The sequence below is a fragment of the Kryptolebias marmoratus genome, linkage group LG16, assembly GCF_001649575.2.
Source record: "Kryptolebias marmoratus isolate JLee-2015 linkage group LG16, ASM164957v2, whole genome shotgun sequence".
NCBI lineage: Eukaryota > Metazoa > Chordata > Actinopteri > Cyprinodontiformes > Rivulidae > Kryptolebias > Kryptolebias marmoratus.
Genome location: NC_051445.1, coordinates 16,821,415 through 16,840,294, shown reverse-complemented (window position 1 = coordinate 16,840,294; position 18,880 = coordinate 16,821,415). Strand labels below are relative to the sequence as shown.

Below are 18,880 nucleotides of genomic sequence, written 5' to 3'. Positions count from 1 at the left end.
TGTAATGTATGAATATAATATACAAGTTTCACTTTTTAAATGGAATTACTGAAATCAATCTACTTTTTCATGATATTCTAATTTTATGACCAGCACCTGTATAAGGAAACTGCATGTTCAGAATGCAACTGTGTGAACAAACACAGGACCCCACAACATCAGTAATACCTGGACACCAGAAACACTATGTACGTATGTGTACACACACACACACGCACACACACACAATCCAGTACAGGCCGGCAGGCAGCAGCAGCTGCAGTGTGTATAATTAGGATGTTTTGAAAGCCGAGAGCCCGACAGCAAGACTTTCACCTGCAGGCCGAAGGGTTACCATAGCAACAAGTTGTCAGCTTCAGCGGCCAACTTCACACCATACAAGGTGCAGGTAGCCTGAAGCAGAGACATTTAAAACATGCCAAAAGAATGTCAAAAAGACAAAAAAGAAAAAAGGAAGCTGTGTATTTTTTATCTCAGGGATCACTTCACTTTATATGTTTCCATTTCAGAGCTCAGGTTCCACCTGACCGTCCATCACCTCTGTTTGGACTCTCTGACATGAAGGCAAATAAAACTTCAAGTGACTTTCCAAAACACATCTGTTAGAAATCTATCACTAGTTTAAATTTATGTGATTACAAAAACAAAAAAAAGTCAAGTAAAGAAAACTAAGGACACTAAGTAACTGTACTTTTCACAGGTTTATTGATTAGGTAACATTTTAAACTTTCTCATCCTGTCTTGTGACCAACAGATACCAGAAAGTTGACATGCAGCTCCACCTAGTGGACTCCTCTGTGAGGTACTGGACTCTCAAACCTCATAAGCCAGGGTTTATTTGGTTGGTTACAGCAAGAAACGCTAAAACATGTTTTTTAAATCAGCAGTCATTATCGCCTGCTTCCAAAGGCAAAGATGTAGTGATAATGGTTTTTGCCTGTGTGAGTATGTTTATTTGTCATGATTTCTCATGAATCACGGAACAGATTTTAATTAAGCTTTCAGAGAGCAATCATTGAATATACACCTGCATTTCTATTTTTTCCTTCAAGGACTGCTGGGCCTTTAATCTTTAAATTACTTATTTTTAAAAAACTGATAAACACAATGTGCCACTAATAAGCAATTATTATCAGTTTGTGTGGAAAAGTCAGGGTAATATTTGGTTAAAACAGACTGATACTACCTGTATGCACAAAACTTGACTCTGCTATCATTATGATGTAACAATTAATGATGAGTTTTAAATATTACTGCGTCAGATTTGTTACTATTGACACAAGATTGCTAAGAAAAGTTGATTTTTGGTCTTCTTAATGACTGTGTGATCTTTGACTTAGAATTATTAGTCACATTACAGTTTTTGTGAAAAAGTTATGAACAATCCTATATTGCCTACAACCTTAATAGAGTTTTAAACAACCTCAGTTTGGAGAAATAAAGTTTAATTTTGACCGGACTGACGAGCTAATGCTACAGCAGGTAAGATGTTAGTTGTTCATAATCTTTCCACTGAAGCCCACTTCAAGATTCAAACCAAACAGAACAAAGAAGGAAAAGACACTCATTGCATCAGTTTAATTAAACATATTTATTTTGTTTTGTTTTTGTTAGTACTTAATTTTTCACAACAAGTTTGGAGAAAACACTGACATGATCGCGTTCTGAGCACCATATCTCACCTGGCACAAGGGGCTGGTGGCGAAATAGGTTTGCAGGCCAGAGGTCAGTGTGAGCGTCTGTGATGTTTCTGGCCCTCAGAATGACGTGAAGCTGAGTAAGACCCATCTGCTGCCTGCTGCTCCTCAGCCACCACTAAACGGATTAAACCTGCTGTCTTTATGCTGCAGACAGTGGCAGCAGCACGTCTGCAGGACGGCATCCACACAACAGTCTGCTGTGTTTCCGCTCAGCCGGCTGTTACCACCTGCAGTTCGGTTCAGCCACTTCCCTCTGCTTCTTTAGTTGACTGGTTCTGACGTGTGGGTTTAAATAATATCATTATTATTAGCGAGGTGTTTGAAGGAGTAGATCTTGACAGCAGAAATCTTCAGTGTTTTGGTTTAGATTGATGAGTGAGAGGAGATTAGATGCTGTTTTTATATTGTGAAAAGAAATCCTAATCCATAAATAGTTGGATTTGTGTCGATTGGAAACCTGTGTAGTTTTTTTTTTATTTTATTTTGTTGTGGCAGCAATAAATCAATTTCCAGGCGCTGTTATATGAAATCACAAAAATCAATGCACAAAATATAGAGAGCACTAAAGACAATCAACAATCAATATCAAAGTCCCAGGTCTGAAAAAAGCTATTTTTTTAAGTTACATAATTACTGTTTAGATCTAAGCTTCTCACTTTTTACAGCTTCATCAAAACAACAATGAGTAAAGTTTCCCAATTTTATAAAAAGTTCATTTTGCATTTAGAAGTTGTTTTTGAAAACATTTCCAAAAAGTTCTCACTTTTCTCATAGACAAATGGCAGGATTTGTTGGTGTTTACAATTTGTTGCCATGGAGACAGTCAGAGAACACAACAGTGGTGGATGGCAACTTATTATTTTTTTATTTATTTATTTGTTTTTAGAAGCACTTAATTTTACATTTAAAATGATTAAAGAATTGCTTTATTATTCTTACCTTATTTCACTGAGTGTTCACATCTTTTCATGTTTAACTTTCAAACAGCTTTAAAAATCGATTTGATGAGGAAAAAAAGGCCAGAGGGCGATAATGTCTTTGACCTCGTCTGGGTGTTTGTTTGTCTGCCTCATGAAAAATCCTTGTGAAACAACTGATGGATTTTATTGAAACTTAAAGAAAGTAATCACTGGATGTAGATCTACAACTCATTTTCTTTTGGAGCCAAACACATTAAAGATTGCCACCACACCAAGGCCACCTTAGCAGACACAAAACTCAGTCAATTTTGCAGATATTGAGATATTGCTCACAACTAATACTGTAAGAAGTGCTTTCATGAGAGTTTAAAAAAAACCCATTGCCATTAACTATGGAAGTCAGCTCTGTCTGTTAGCAAAATATCTCTTGATTGAACCACTGAATAGATTTTATTGAAACTTTCAGAAAGTACTCATTGCACAGTGTTGTGCCTTCCTTCAAGGTATTCATTTGTTTACTTATTTATTTATTTACTTACTTATTTGTTTACTTTCTACAGAGACAAATTAAGGTATGATTTCCCAAAGTTCATTTTAGCCACCACACTTTGTTGGAGGCGATACAGATCTCAGATGAGCTAATAAACTTAATTAGGATGGTTCAGATTAATAGAAAGGTCAAATTTACTGAACCGCAGTGAGCAGCCTGTGAATAACAGATGGTCCTCTGAGATTAAACGGCCGACACGCTCCTGGCCTGGCTGGACATGCTGTGATTCTGCTGATTCCTCACAGAAAACACAATATGTAAGGTTCCTTTTAATCCCCGTCAAGATGAATGAGTAGCTTCAGTAAGTTTCAGCTGGACTGAGAACAAAATAATAAAACAAAAAGTTTGAAAAGGTTAAAGAAGAAAAGGTCACCTCTGATATATAATACCAGAATGATCAGCATCTTACCATGTCTCACATGTGCACTGAAACTCCTAAGTGACATTTTTGTTTTGCAGTGCAGATGTCCTGGTTAATTTAGTCTATGGAAACACAGCAGGCTGAGGTCAGATTAACACAGAAAAGGCCACTTGGCCACACCCGATCCAGGTCGGCGTTAAGGCTTAAAACAGATCAGCGTCTGAGGATATAAGGACAAGCTCAAACATATAGGCTGTCACGTACGCGCTCAACTGTTGTTGTCACCTGGCTGAAAAGGCCGGCCCGACCCCACTGGGAGGAAACGACTTCTCAGAAGTTCATCATTTCATAAATCTGCTGTGTCCTACTCCGATCTGCAGCCATGGTTCTCGAGGAGAACGATAGCGACTCTGTCTTTGAGCCTCATATCACTGTGAGTATAAAAAAACAACTTTGGATGACCTGTTGGATAGATCGGTTGTTGATAACATCACCCAAGTGATCATTTTGAATAAACTGAGGCGTGTAAGTGAGTCACCCATGGATAATGTTGTTAGCATTTGAGTCAGAATGCACAGTAAAAATGAATAAAACCCCAGAGATTTAGGTTTGGACAATGCAAATGAATGATTGGGATGTAACTTTGGACATTTAAGCAGGGTTTGTTTGATTCATGCTCACAGCAGCTCAGACAGAAGCTTCTGTTGGAAAAGTTCTGGACGTCTGCAGCAGCTGTTACTCAAACTATAACGGGTCTGCATTGTCTGACCGAATGTGCTTGAATTTGTTATAGGACGAGCACGTTGAGACTCAGTATGGGGACGTCCACTGCGTTATGACAGGGACTGTGAAACCAAACCGTCCCGTCATCCTGACCTTACCTGATGTCGGACTGAACCGTAAGCAACAGCCTTCAGTTTCTCTGCACACACTCTATACATCCCCCTAAATTCAAACAAGTTCTTATATTATTTTGTTAGTCGTGTGAAAGCTGCTACAACTGCTGCTACTATTTTAATCTTTTATTTTTCCATGAGTTTTTGTTGTTGTTGTTGTTTTTTTTTGCAGTCTAACTATTTCTGCACACTTTGTGTCGTTTCAGACATTAATATATCAAAATCTTTAGCTCATTCAGGAGATGGTTGATGTGACTTTTGCTTTTTGTAACTTTTGTACTTTTCAAATGATTTACCCTTTACTTACAAATATTTTCCCCATACAAATACATTGAGATGTCTTTAAAATTAGCTTAATCACAAGTGCTCTATTTTTGTCTTCCTATGCTACTTTTTAGCTACCATTCTGCTTCTTTTAGCTACTATTAGCTTTTGGCTAGCATTTAGCTACTTTTAGCTTTTTTTTTCTAAATTTTGACAGTAATATTTAAGAGATGTGTCAGTGTGAGGGATACGTTTTTGTGGTCTCGTTATCTCATCTGAACTTTACCAAACTGGTGTATTTTTATGTGTTTTCCCCATGTAGACAAGTCCTGTTATGAGTCTCTGTTCACCCATGAGGACATGCAGGAAATCGTCAGACATTTACCAGTTTGTCACGTTGAAGCACCGGGACAACACGAGGGAGCTAAAACTCTGCCTGCTGTGTCAGTAGGCCATCTTTGTTTCTTCCTCTTGTTTTTATTCCCACGTGTGTCTTTTTCTTTTTGTGTCAATGTTTATATTTCTTTTTGTACATGATTGTCAGTGTAACATGACTATGTGGGTGAATCGTATGTCGGCTGCTAGAAGATAAATTTGACATTTGACCTTTCAGGTACACGTACCCCTCCATGGAGCAGATCTCTGAGATGCTGCCTGATGTCCTGAAACACTTCGGGTGAGACACATTTTTCCACCCACAGGCTCCTCTGAGAACATAAGACACCAAACACTTTTAGCTGAGCACTTCTCCTCCATCTTTTTGAAGGAAATAAGGTTTTCATTGTGTGCTTTGCAGGCTTCGCAGCGTAGTTGGCATGGGAGTCGGAGCAGGAGCATATATCCTGGCTAAATTTGCTGTGAGTTTCAGTCTTTTTGCCCCAAATTCAATTCAGACTCGAAGGGATAATTAAGATATTTTGAAGAGGAATTCTGTAAAAAGTTTATGAATAATTAATATCTTACCTTTTGTAGATAGCTCTTTGAATCACCTCAGTTTAGGCTCTTTCTCCAAACTGAGATGACTGAAAGAGCTATCCATAGCAAGTAAGATCATATTTGTACAAATCTTTCCACTTCTAATTATGTGAGATATCCCTTTTAATATGGTGTTGCCGTCTGTAATATGTTTACAAACAAAAATTAGATTTTAAACGAATTAAATCTTTGCTAGACTTTGGTTTCTTCCTGTGTAATCGTTTACAAAAACACATAGCTCAAAGCTTAGAAATTTGATTAGTTTTCAGCTAAATAAGGTCATTTTTAACAGCCATATTATTCACATGAAAAGAGTTCACATATAGGAAGTACGCACATACGGTATGAACGCAGTCCTAACTCTTTCAAGAAATAGAAACCGTTGCGATTTTGCAAGATTAAGCCTCTTAGGTGTAAAATTATATTATTTTTAAATTCTATGTTTGTACAGCTGGATCACCCAGATTTGGTGGACGGGTTGGTTCTGTTCAACATTAACCCTAATGGTGAAAGCCTCATGGATACTGTTACAAACAAGGTATGTAGCGCACGTATTTAGGTCACCTATATTTACAGTGTGACTCCTGTTCACGTCAACATGCACGGCTGACTTCGGTAAAAGGTTAATAATCCCATTAAGCTAATTTACAGGTTAAAAAAACAAAGACTGGCAGTTTAATTTCACACGTTTAATGATTAAGAAGAGCTTTCTCTTTATGTTACCAGTTGTAATACTTTGCTACAATCTGACTGATTGGGCTGACTGTTCCTTAGTTACTGAAGTGAAGCCGAAACTCCAACCCTAAGACTTTGGTCACTTTAGTGACAATGTTGTGTGTTACTCCTTTGTGTGTGGACTCTTAGAGGTTTTACACCCACAAAAGGCTACATTACGCTTACAAGGAAAAGGAAATATCTAATAATTGAACAGTGCTGTCTGAATGCTTCTCAATCTGTGTTACAGATTACTGATTGGACCCACACTCTCCCAGACAAAATCCTCACACACATGTTTGGAAAGGTAAGGGATCGGGACAACTATTGGACATTTTATCTTAAAGTGAAACACAACAGGGTCAAATACGTCTATAAAATAGGATGAGATCCAGACAAATCACGAGCTCGTGGCCACGTATCGTCACTACATCACAACAACGATGAATCAGTCCAACGTGAGTCAGTTCTTACGCTCCTACAACAGCCGCAGTGCTCTGGAGATGGAGCGGCCTCCTCTTGGGGCGAACACCAACGTCAAGACCCTCACGTGAGTAAAAAGCTGTCGTCTCCAAAGACGATCCACACCTTCAGGCCTAGGACAATCCTCCCCAGGCTAATTCAACTCCTCGTCGCTTTAGGTGCTCGACTCTCTTGGTTGTGGGAGATAATTCTCCAGCGGTGGAAGCTGTGGTCGAATGCAACTCTAAACTCAACCCCACAAAGACCACATTTCTCAAGGTAGCCAATGACTGGCTTATTTAAAACTATAGCTGAAAACCACACACATATCCAATGCAAAATCTTAGCATCACTATAAAGCAAAACATTTACAGGGTCTTGTTTTTTTCTAGATGGCGGACTGTGGAGGACTTCCTCAGGTGGATCAGGTATGACCAGCTCCTCAGAAAATACAATACGCTCCTAACTACTCAGACATTGATTTATTTATTATGATTTATCTGTCTCTTCACAGCCAGCTAAAGTGATCGAAGCTCTCAAATATTTTATCCAAGGCATGGGACACTGTAAGTGAATAAGTAAAAGAAACTTTGTGTTACAGAGTTATAACCTTGTTGTTCGGTGACACTTTCTTTCCTGCTTATTACATCACTTCAGCACTTCTGTTTGGCCTTGCTTCATATGAACTACCATTAAACAAAACAAACAAATACAAATATGCTGAAATATTTTATTTTTTCAGTAAAAGACTGTTGGCTGTGGCAGCCACCTTGAATTGGGGGTGACTCCAAAAGTGAATCAGTTGTAGACGCCCATCCAATGAGTACTTTCTGAAAGTTTCAATAAAATCTATTCAGTGATTCATGAGAATCATGACATACAGTGTATAGTATGGCTATGATACCAATGTTATCATAAAACATTTTGAATTAAAAACAAAAATCATTGATCATGACGAAACATTTGTTTCAAAACCCTGTTTTTAGTGTCCAGTGCCAGCATGACCAGGCTTCGCTCACGGACAGGCTCCGGCTCCAGCACCGCTTCACATGAAGGCCCTCGGAGTCGTGCACACACCGACGAGCTGCAGCGCGGCCGAACACACTCGCACGGCGCCGAGAAGCACGGACATACGCACACCTCCATGGAGAATGTTTCCACTGTTAACCAGAGCGCCTCAAAGTCCACTGAGGTGGCATGCTGAGGGCCAGACAGCTCTCAGTCCTGTGCACTGAATTCAGACAATACCTCATTCAATCTGCCCCCCCCCATCCTCCGCCATTGTTTCCTTTTCTACCCATCTTACAATCATTTAGTCTCTTTTTTCTTCTTTCTTTCTCTGCCACAGGTGAATTCTGTCTTCTATCCATTTTCCCTCTTCCATTTACGTCTCCTATCCCCTCTTTTACTGTAGGTTTCAGCTGTAAATTTTCTCCTTTTTTTCCACATTTACCATTAAGTAAACATAAATATAGCTGTAAGTTGTTAATGTACAGATTTAGCATCACTAGTAGAGTAAACACTGCATGTTCATAACTGTAGGAATGTGCTCAGTGTGTGCTATAAAGACCAATGGTTCAGATGCAGTTAATTTTTTAAGCACTTTATGTAACTGTCATTTGGATTAATCATCACCTATCGCATATGCTTTAATAAAGTTTCCTCCTAATAAAGTTTAAATAAAGTACATTTTTATCTCCTTATTTCCATTAGATTCACAGAGCCGTACAGGGACAGATGCTGTACTCGTATATTAGAAATTAAGGTTCTTACCTGTTGTTCTTAGCTTAAATAATAAATAAATAGATAGATAGATAGATAGATAGATAGATAGATAGATAGATAGATAGATAGATAGATAGATAGATAGATAGATAGATAGATAGATAGATAGATAGATAGATAGATAGATAGATAGATAGATAGATAGATAGATAGATAGATAGATAGATAGATAGATGAATTGGCCACTAGATGGAGGAATTTAACCATTTCTGTTCTGTTAGCTGCTCAAACTCCTTTGTAAAACCTTGCTGGATTAAAGCGCCTTAAAAATGACCTTTTTTGTCAAATTAACTGGAATTGTAAAATAAAAACTGGTCAAACTAAGGTTGGTACTAAACATCAACAAATCTAGCGGCAAACCTCAAATTGCAATGCAATGTGAGTCTAGTTAAACACATAGATGTATATCTACATATAGTACAGCTGAATGAAGTAACTGAGATCTGAAGGCGTAGTGTCTAATATGGAAATATGGAGGACAAACACTTTACTCTAAACACAATATCAGTGTGTAAATGTGGGGTAAATTCAGCCAAGCGCCATGATTTGCATGCCTGTGTGTGTACAGAAGTAATATCAGACTTGTGTGTGTGTGATAGCCTGAATCAGTGTTTGTATGGAAACGAGCTGCATGCGTGACTGTTGTGCATGTGTAGGTGGGGCTGTTTGTGTAGGCCCGTGAGTAGACGGATTGTTTTGAGCTCTGAGACTTAGCAGAGATACAGATGCACGGCAGCGTAATGACAGCCAGCATCAAAGTCACAATTATTTGGTTTATGCGTGTGTGCGTGTGTGTGTGCGCAAGTCGGGGGTGCATCTTTATTTCAAAGCCTCCTTTGTCTGCCAGTCTTTAGAATACTGTGATGAATTATTTATGACAGAAATCTCTTAAGACTTCATTTAATCATGGGACCTTGGCTCTCTCTCCTTGCATCGGGTATAACATGTATGTTCTGTGCCATTTCTTTTTAACATGCTTCAGTGTGCTCCACTCAATATATAATCATATATTCTATAAGGTGAATTTCTTTGCTGCTTAATACACACTACAGATGTACTGCCATTGTACGGATAATCTTCCTGAAGAAGAGTTGATGCAGAAAATGTTTCCAGCTTTATATAGTCCTCTGCGGCTTTAAATGCTCCTAAACATTGATTATTCTCTATTGCCTATTTGAAGTGAGGTAAGAAACACATATTTCTTCCACGTCAGCATTGGTTAATCTGTCATTGACCTTATGAGTCATGGGCATGAATTTAACAGGATTACGTAAACCTGACTTGTCTGAGTTGCTCCTCCTAACCAAGCCTAAGCCACCCGGCAAATCATCTTCACTAGTAGACATTATTATATGACCATTTAATTAACCGTGATTTATGAACTCTATTTTAATCCTAATTGACAAAGAAGAGGATACCTTCTGGTATGATGTCACATCATTTATAAGGGTGGAGTCAAACAGAGCACCTGCTGTCTTTTTAAAGTGACAGGTGTGGCATTATCTTTCATTTTATCACACCAAGTGAGCAGTCTTTTCTCTGATGATAGTTATTTTTCATAATAATCAAATGATGTCTTTAATAGTAAGGTTTCAACTTTGTTTTAATATTTTCTTCTTCTATGTAAATTAGTTTTACTTTTGAGAAACCTTTTCTTCTGCTTCCATTGGAGTCGATAGTTGCTGTTTCCCAAATCAGATCAGTTTTCTGAATTCCGAAAGTTTTGACTGAAACAGAAAGGATTTGGTTCAGATTTGATAAGAAATCAGACGCATGATGGCCAAACTGTAGAAGTGGAAGATGAAAGCTCATAAGAGCACGCATCATCTTTTGACAATGCTGAATAGTACATTGCTTTTGAATCTATTCACCCCTTCATGTTTTTGTGCATGCATTTGTTCATATAAAAGAGCAGCAAAGTTCTCTGTCGATTCAGTTTGAATCCTGTTATGGAGAAGAATGTTTTACTGGACAACAACTAATTTAAACAGGGGATAGATCCAGAAAACAATTCTACATCTTCCTTTTTTTTTCTTTTAACTGTTCCCTTTTCAGGGATCACCACAATGAATCACCCTCCTCCATCTAACTCTGTCTTCTGCGTCCTCTGTCCTCCATGTCCTCTCTGACTGCATCCATATATCTCCGCTTTGTCTTTTTTCTGGCAGCTGCATCTCTAACATCCTTCTACCAATATACCCACTGTCCCTCCTCTGCACATGTCCAAACCATCTCTAACTTTATCTCCCAATCCTTCAACCTGTGCTGTACCTCTGATGACCTCAATCCTAATCCTGTGCATCCTCTTCCCTCCCAAGGAGAACCTCAACAAAACGATTCTACTTACAAAAAGGAAAATCTCCTGACTTTACCATGTTTTCCACGTGTAGAAAACCATGGAACTATACGCAATCACATGAAGTTGTTGAAAATATTTCAAAAACGTGTTTTCTGTGTTATTTTATTATGTTTTACCATGTGGATGCGTTTTATTCTTAATTCACATGGGAAGCAGGTGCAAAACATGCGTTTTGCATGTTATTTCAACATGTTTTCACATGTGAATTTCCACACATTTGTTGTTCCAAATCCACATGGGATACCTCTGCACAACTTGTGTCACATGGTAATTTAACACGTTTTCATATCATTTTGGACACAATGGGAAACACAAAGAACTATGAAATGTATATTTTTAATAATAAATATTTCTATTGTAATGCATCATGTCATGAGAACATGAAGTTCATACAGGAACATCAATGGAGTCAGTCTTGATCTAAGCTTAAGGGACAAATGTTAAACAACAACAACAACAACAACAAAAAGTCCTGGAACGTGTTTAGGACAATCATAGTGCCTTAAATATTTTAAACAGGCCTCTATATGCACGCATATTTGTTCCTGGTGAGGGTTTTTCAGGACACAGGCATGTCTGGCCGTGTGAGTGGACGTTGGGCCCCTCTCCGCCCGTCAGCTGCAGCCATGTTGGTTGGAGAACACCAGGCTCCTCCAGCGGCGGCAGCGGCGGCGGCAGCGGCGGAGCTCTCACTCAACGTCAGTGGACGACAACCACCGGGAGCGGCGGCGCTGTTGTGGACGGAAACGGACCGGGAGAGGGACCCTGTCGCCCGGCCACCGTAAACGTGATAATATCGCGTGCGGGCCCGGGACAAGGTGAGCGGTTTCAGGGCGAAGGAGCGGCGGGACTTTCGGGGGGTGAAGCAGAGGGTGAGTAATGGTCCCCGTGGAGAGGGGGGAGCGCACTGCTAGCCGAGCTAGCTTAGCATCAAAGGTGGAGGGGTAACACACAGACAGAGACAATGGGGTTAATGCTACACGCGTGGGTGTGTTTTCAAGAAGCTGGTAGTTGGGATTTATTTGGAAAATACCGCGCTGTAGCCGAATTAAAAAACACTCGTCATTTTTTGATATCACGGAGTCATTTGTATTCCTAACATACAGACGGTGGTGCAGTGGCCGAAACCAGCCCTCCGTGTGTTTGATTCTGCGAAAAGGTGCAAAGGTCCAAACGAGCCAGGAGGATTTCTCTCATTCGGGGCAACAGCATTTAGGAGAAACATCTGTTTGTTGTCGGGCAACGAGAGCTGTCAGGGCTGGGGACTCATTGTTAGAAAGGGTTAGGGGCGTTGGGGATAATAAGGGAGCAGCTCTGCCTAAACCTGAGGAGTCTCAAGTTTATGGTTTGCTTTCTGACTTGGTTAATAAACAACAATTCACCCTAAGCATCTGCCACAAACAGACTAAAACATAATAATATTCGGACATGGCCCTAATTGTGTTATATTTGGATTAAACAGAAATGCATGTGTGATGCAGGAATATGCTGACTGGTGCCCAGCATCTCTGTGGCTCAGATTCTTTGGTTTCGTTCAAGAATTTGGGAAGCTGCTTTGTCAGGTTTCTGTCAGATTTTGTTCTCCTTTTTTTTCCCCCCCTCTTTTCGTCTTCATTTTGTTTCCTGCCTGTATGCGACTATAACCTGTGATTTACATACGTACATGTCTTACATGCGTGTCCACTTTCGGCTTATGAAGGAAGACAGGATGCCAAGGTGTCCAGGAAAGTTTCTTCTCAAAAGAGACATGTTTTGTTTTGTTTTTTGTTGTTTGTTTTTTTTGTTTGTTTTTAAACTTGAACTCATTTTTTATGTAATATTTTGCCACCATTACAAACATTCATTGTTTGATTTTTCTTTTTGGAACAAGAAACACAGCCATGTTCAAAGTGACGGCAGGTGCTCAGCCACAGGAAATAATAGGGGGAAAAACAAAACAAAAAAAAAAAGGGGGAGCTTGCACATGGTAGGACTTCACTTTTGGCTCATTTATTGACACCAGGTGACTTTTGGAGCACAGACCATCAGGCTGTTTTAATCAGATTTTTCTTTTTGCAAAAAATTAAATAGAAAAATTGGAATGGGGTTGTTTCCATGACTGTTCTCACTTTTTCTCCTTTATTGACTCCAGGGAGGAAGTTGTGCTGGTTCTCATGCCTCCCTTTATTCAGCTGTACAAAAGTAGAGATATAAGTCAGATGAGATGGAGAACGTAGGAGATGAGGAGGAGGAGGACGCAGCGGTTTGGAGATGAAACTCAGCCCCCAGGTGTGTCAGTTCCAACCAGTCAGGAGGCGGGTGTTTTCCCTCCCCTGGATGTGTCAGCGTACAGTGCAACTAGGAAGTGCAGAGACGGGAGAGGGACACAAACGGACGTTTGGGATATCAGCAGAGGTGTGAGCCTCTGTTTACCGATTCCTATCATGCAGTTTTGGGATTTTCTTGGCTGCACCAATGGAGGTACGTAGGTGTGCAGCGGTGACTCAAGGATGAGTCTGCGTTAGACTCGTGTACAGCCGCTCTCTGCTCGGCAGGTAGAGAGGGTCTGGCAGGCTTGAAGGCTGGAAAGGAATTTGTTTCTCACCGCCGTGCAAGCGGTTGCATGTGAAACCCTCCCAGACAGGTAGACAGTGGAAACGAACGAAGACGCACGGACTTCTGATCTCGTCGGCAGGCCGTTCCGTTTCGCTTCGAGAAAATCTGGCTGGTTGCTGCTGACTGCAGATTTGTCAGATGAGTTAAGTGGCACAAATTTGTTTGCCTCTTGGCCTGAATGGTCTTTTGGATCCCGGTTGCTAGGCTTCCCTCCATGAGCGTTAACGTGTGTTTTCCTGTCAACGCCGAGAGCGCCGATAATTTGTCCGGCGAGAGATTTTAAATTAGTGCTGACCCACAGATGGGATTTAACAATCACTGCTGCCTTTATCGCCGCGACAGTATTCATTAAAAAGTACTGTCACACTTCATGGTCACTGATTCCTGTAATAATGACAGACACAAGATTAACAACCTGCTTATTCACTGGAGTCATTTTAACTCTAAATAAGGTTTTATCACTCTGTCACGTTTAAGCTTGGCCTTTTGATCACATTTGTGTCTCCTCGAGAGGATCCTCAACTAAATTTGAGGCAAAAAGTCAAAATTTTTCACAGTTCTCTGTCTACCAATCCTGTGCCGAATACTGAGGAATCAGATCTTGGAAACCTCTGCCACAAAAGGTCATTTGATGTTTCTGTACCAAAACAACTAAACACCCCCATGGTTTGTTCTGACTTTTTAGTAGTAAAAAATCTATATGTTCCTCAGATCTGTGGAAATAAACACATAGGACGTTCGTGTGTCTGCAGTTGCAGGAAACTAACGCTCGCTCTTAATCTTTTAAGGAGACAACATCCTACCTTTTTTATAATCTCGTTTAACTTTTGTTGTTTCGTGTCTCGCCTCAGATGTGGCGGCGTTATTGTGCTGCACTGAATTCCGGGACGGTTCTGCCGCAAACACCCATCCTGTGTCCCCGGGCTGTTTTCTGCTGTTGCGCTAATAACTATAGCTAACATACCTGGCTGTTTGTGTCATATTCTCCACATTTTATGCCCTCTGGCACAAATAGAAAAGAAGCCACTTGACAGGTCTAGCTCTGGAGCTACAGTGTCCGTGAAATTGAAATTAAACCATTTTGCCGTATAATAGAAGAAGTGTGGTGTAATAAGATGTTAAAGAACCCGGTGTTTGTCGTATTTTGACTGTGAAACTCTCTGAAAAGACCGGCGAAAGTGTGGCTGAAGGTCAGCACCTGCTCGCCATCATCCCTCTGCCCTTATTTGCATTCGGAGCTCTCTGTTTTGTTTAAGTCATCCCATGTGGTCAGCTCTCGATGTCAGGTAGTGAGATTGTAAAATTGACTTAAGCACAAACACCACTGGGCTCGTTTTCATATGTGCAAAAAAAGTGTGCAAAAGTCTTAGGTCACAGTTTCTTCATATTTTCCTTCGAAGGAGCTCAGCTTTCTGAAAATGGACTATAGATTTCTCTAATTTCTGAAAGGTTTTTCTATGGTCAGTGACTTGTTTTTTATAATTTTTTTAACCCTAACCCTGTTTTTTATAATTTCAGTCCAGTCCTCATACCTGACCCATTTCAGAGGATTTTATAGTATGCTGAATCACTTAACATGAACAAATAAATATATATTTTTTTAGAGTTTCCTCTAAATCACTACATCTACCTTTTTTATCTTAGACTTGTTTTATTGTACAGATACCTAATGAGGGTAGGATCTTTAGTTGTTGTTCTAATGTGTAAAACGTTATAAAGGGAAGGGGGTACCTTTTTATTTTCAAAAAAAGTTCCTACAAATTGATTAAAATTCACATATTTATAATTGATCATTTCTATTCTAGTAACAGTTAACTAAATTAAAAATAGTAACCCAACCCACACAGATAAAGCCATCCAATGTCCTGCATGTTTGTAAATTAAAAAAAAAAAATTGAATTTAGAAAAATTCAAAGCTTTGAAAATCTTGGAATAAATAAATAATTTACTCTACAGAAGAAAGATAGTATGATTCACAAATGAATTCACAGATGTATTTACAGTAAACAGCACCAATTATTTGAACAAATGTCACCAAGTGTTAACATCAGAAAAGTTAAAGAGGTTTGGAGCGGCTCTTGAACCAATATAAAACTTTGGCATCACAGTAATAACTCTTTAATTCATTCTTTAATGTGAAAACATATGGGTTAAAAATTCCTATAAACAGCTTTACCGTGAGCCTCGCTTGTGTCTGCTTCACAGCATCCTTTTCAGATTCTCAGGATGATGTTTCCTTAAATAAATGGAAGTGTGGAGTAGAGTGCGTTTGATAAGAATAAAACCCGATGACAGGGAGTGACGATGAGCTGCGCCGCTGACAGGAACGAGGGCTGTATAAATTGATCATTTCTTTGTTGCGTTTCCTGCTGAGTTTTCTGAGTTCACACGGGTGCACTTTGACCAGTTGTGCACAAGTCAAGATGTTTGTTCTTTGCCTAACATGAAAAATGCAATTGTGTGAAGGGAGCTGATTTATTATTTGGTCTTTTTTGTCCTATCTCTGCAGTAGCTCCAGATCTACCACAGGATTTCTGGAGCTGCTGCTTGGAGTAGTGACAGCTACTGATTAAAGTGCTGCCGTGGCGACTTTCCTCTGTTTTCACTGAAGTCGCCTTACCTCCGTGTTTTAATGCGCGCTGCTTTGGCGAGCTGATTGTTGCAGAGGAGCGCTGCAGAGGGCTGTTGTTGTTTTGTGGGTGAGATTTGGGTTGTACAATGCCTTCAGCATGGAGTCTGCTTGCGTAGCCTCTTTGTTTGGTAGCCAGAGGCAATAGATTTTTTTGATTTTTTTTTCTTTACTTTTTTTTTTTGAGCAGAAGAGAGAAAGTAAAAGGCTGAGAGCATGAAGGAGGATGCGACTGAGTAGGAGGGAGAGGCTCTGTGGAGTGATCATGGGAGTGAAAATGTCTTTGGCAGTCCTAGTTACAGATGTTTCAGTACCACTTTAGGGTTTTGGGACATTGTTGTAAATTTAAAGGGTTTAACACTTATTTTTTTCTCTCATAGCAACAAGAAAACTGCCTAGTTGCTAATTCAAAAGTGACAATTCTCCCAAGTGAAATTTGCACGAGTTGTAATTTTTATTTGCTCTTTTTGTTAATCGAGTGGTTTGGGTATCGAGTTAAAAGTGGAGCTGTGGGCTGTTTTCAAGGTCAATAAAGTCTAAAGGCTTACACATGGATTACACTAAAAACAATTCAACACAAGCTTTATCTGCTGGCCTTCCTGTCATAAATGTGCCACCATTCTTCTTTCAAAACACTCTTAATGTTGTTTTCATGTTAATAAATTACTGAGAATAACAAACCCGGCATGGAGGAAAGAGGAAATAGGGCTGGGATTGGTGTCATGTCGCTTTTGTTAGCGTTTTGGACAAAATACTGCCAGGAACAAATTGGATTATGTGATTATAAGAAATTGTGACACAGCAAAACACTGACTGAGCTCTCCTGAAAACTAGGTAAATTATTGTGTTGCTTAAAGGACCTAAAAGTAGGAAGGAAAAAAAGAGAAAGAAACAGGAATAGGTATTTCCAGTTTTCAAAATGATGTTTTCCACTGAGCAAATGGGATCAAAACACATGCACACACACACACACACACTCCTCTGGATTTCCTTAAGCTTACAGGTGAGAGGCCTACATCAAGCAAACAGAACAACTACAGAGACTGAAGAAACTGGGCTTCATTTAAGAAGAGCTCAGCTGAAACCAGAAAGGATAGAAGGGAGCCAAAGTATTTGTGAATAAAAATGTTGTCAGATAAAAAAAAATTTAAGAGTAATCACATGAACATTGGGTAAAAATCAAATAAATGAAATCATCAATAGTAGAAATTAGACTTTCTAACAAGTCCTACTTACACTATACCTCATATCTAGGAAAAAAAATCTCTCCTTTGATCTATTTCTCTCCTTCTACATATTCTAATAATAATGCTGAAATACCCATGCTGCACGGCTAGGCATATCAAAATACAAAGAAAGAACATGCTTAGGATGGCTAAAGAGTCTCCCCAAACTCCCCCCTCTCCTATACTGTTTATGAAGCATTTCAATACATGATCAAAGTTTGATGGAGGGGGGGGGGACTTCACTTTGGTTCTGAGCATACTGATAGGAGTTTTGAGCAGTTTAAAAAGCTCATTTGACCAGATTCACTTAGCTTCTCAGTGATGGGCGCATCAGTGTATTCACCTATAAAGTAATGTGTTAGCACAAGCCTACGAGGAGGCAGCGTTACTGTCTTATTTGCTTCAGTTGCTCTTCTCTTGGTTCAGTGATTTTTATGTGCCACCTCAAAAAAAAAAAAAAAAAAAGAGGTCAGCTGACTACCTGAATACTGAATGATCAAGATTTTCTTTCTTCTCTAATGGCACAGGCTGTTGTGATGTTCCAGCTGTTGTTATTTCTTTCAGTTTCTTCCTGTGATTAACAAACTACAACCCTCCTACCCAATCACTGCTTTGTAAACAAAATATAACAAGTACATACATCTTCAAAACTTCGAGGAGGGGGAAACAAAGACATCCTTTGAACATGAACTGCAAAGTGAACACTAGTCAAATGCTTCAAGGAACTGGGGCACATTTTTTTTTTTGTCCCACAAGTATTATAAGACAAAGCCTTGGCATCCCTATTAGCACCACAGTCCTTCTTAGTGGCTGTTGCTTAGTAACAGGGAGTCAGCATAGCTTCAGAGTGTAGGACATTTCATCACGCTGCTCATGTTGGTGTCCTTTATTTTTATATATTTTTAAAAAAGAGAATATAAGTGAAACGATGGACTTAAAGGAGTGATGACGGGGGGAGAGTGAGGTTAGGTTTTGAAGGTCTGTGAGAAGTTATCGCAGCGTGACACAGCAGATTTATGCTGCCCAGTCAGGATTCTCTGCTCGCTTCACCTAGGCTGAGACACAGCACATATAACATCCCCTTCATTCATTAGAGCTGCCGCGCGGCCTGATTGGTCGACGCTGGCTGACATTTAAACAAGTGGATGTGCTTAGCGGGATTAGAAATCGACTGTCAATAAAGTAGCGTATTAATTCAGGCGCTCGGTTGGAGTGTAAATGATCAAAATACATTTTCATTTCCTATCTCAGCTCTTCAGCTTTTCATCTTTTTCTGTTCTTGTTGCAGGCACCTCACTATACTTATAAAGAAACACAGAAGGACACACTATTGTTCTTCACCCTTGTATGCATGGCAGGCAAATATTTATTAACCATTTGATGAATTACTTAGATAAAGAATTGTAAAAAAAAAAAAAGCTCAGTTTATTAAATTCCTAAGACT

General features: G+C 39.5%; 2 protein-coding genes across 19 annotated transcripts in view; both read left to right on the top strand.

Annotated features, from left to right (window-relative positions):
- Positions 1–3,772: 3,772 nt before the first annotated feature.
- On the top strand, positions 3,773–8,531 carry LOC108232206 (protein NDRG1). Its single transcript, XM_017409830.3, has 12 exons — positions 3,773–3,964; positions 4,325–4,430; positions 5,014–5,134; positions 5,305–5,367; positions 5,488–5,548; positions 6,118–6,204; positions 6,631–6,687; positions 6,764–6,930; positions 7,022–7,121; positions 7,235–7,270; positions 7,357–7,408; positions 7,829–8,531. Exons 1-12 carry the CDS (start codon positions 3,914–3,916, stop codon positions 8,044–8,046), a joined length of 1,119 nt encoding a protein of 372 aa, XP_017265319.1. The 5' UTR covers positions 3,773–3,913; the 3' UTR covers positions 8,047–8,531.
- A 3,030-nt stretch (positions 8,532–11,561) lies between these two features.
- Positions 11,562–18,880, top strand: part of LOC108232279 (focal adhesion kinase 1) — a 56,302-nt gene continuing 48,983 nt past the window's right edge. For 7 of the 18 annotated variants that reach the window (XM_017409931.3, XM_025004545.2, XM_025004543.2 and 4 more), the window contains exon 1: positions 13,191–13,446. In XM_017409931.3, the coding sequence (XP_017265420.2) occupies positions 13,206–13,446 (241 nt within the window). In that variant the 5' untranslated portion in view covers positions 13,191–13,205. Of the gene's footprint in view, positions 11,859–13,190; positions 13,447–18,880 lie in introns of those variants that run through there. The other 11 variants (XM_037980349.1, XM_037980350.1, XM_037980348.1 and 8 more) reach the window with 6 other exon arrangements.

Coding starts and splice junctions, on each gene's coding strand:
- LOC108232206 (XM_017409830.3), top strand. CDS start 3,914: ATGGTTCTCGAGGAGAACGATAGCGACTCTGTCTTTGAGCCTCATATC. Junction 4,431..5,013: donor ACCTGATGTCGGACTGAACC/GTAAGCAACAGC, acceptor TTCCCCATGTAG/ACAAGTCCTGTTATGAGTCT. Junction 7,409..7,828: donor TATCCAAGGCATGGGACACT/GTAAGTGAATAA, acceptor CCCTGTTTTTAG/TGTCCAGTGCCAGCATGACC.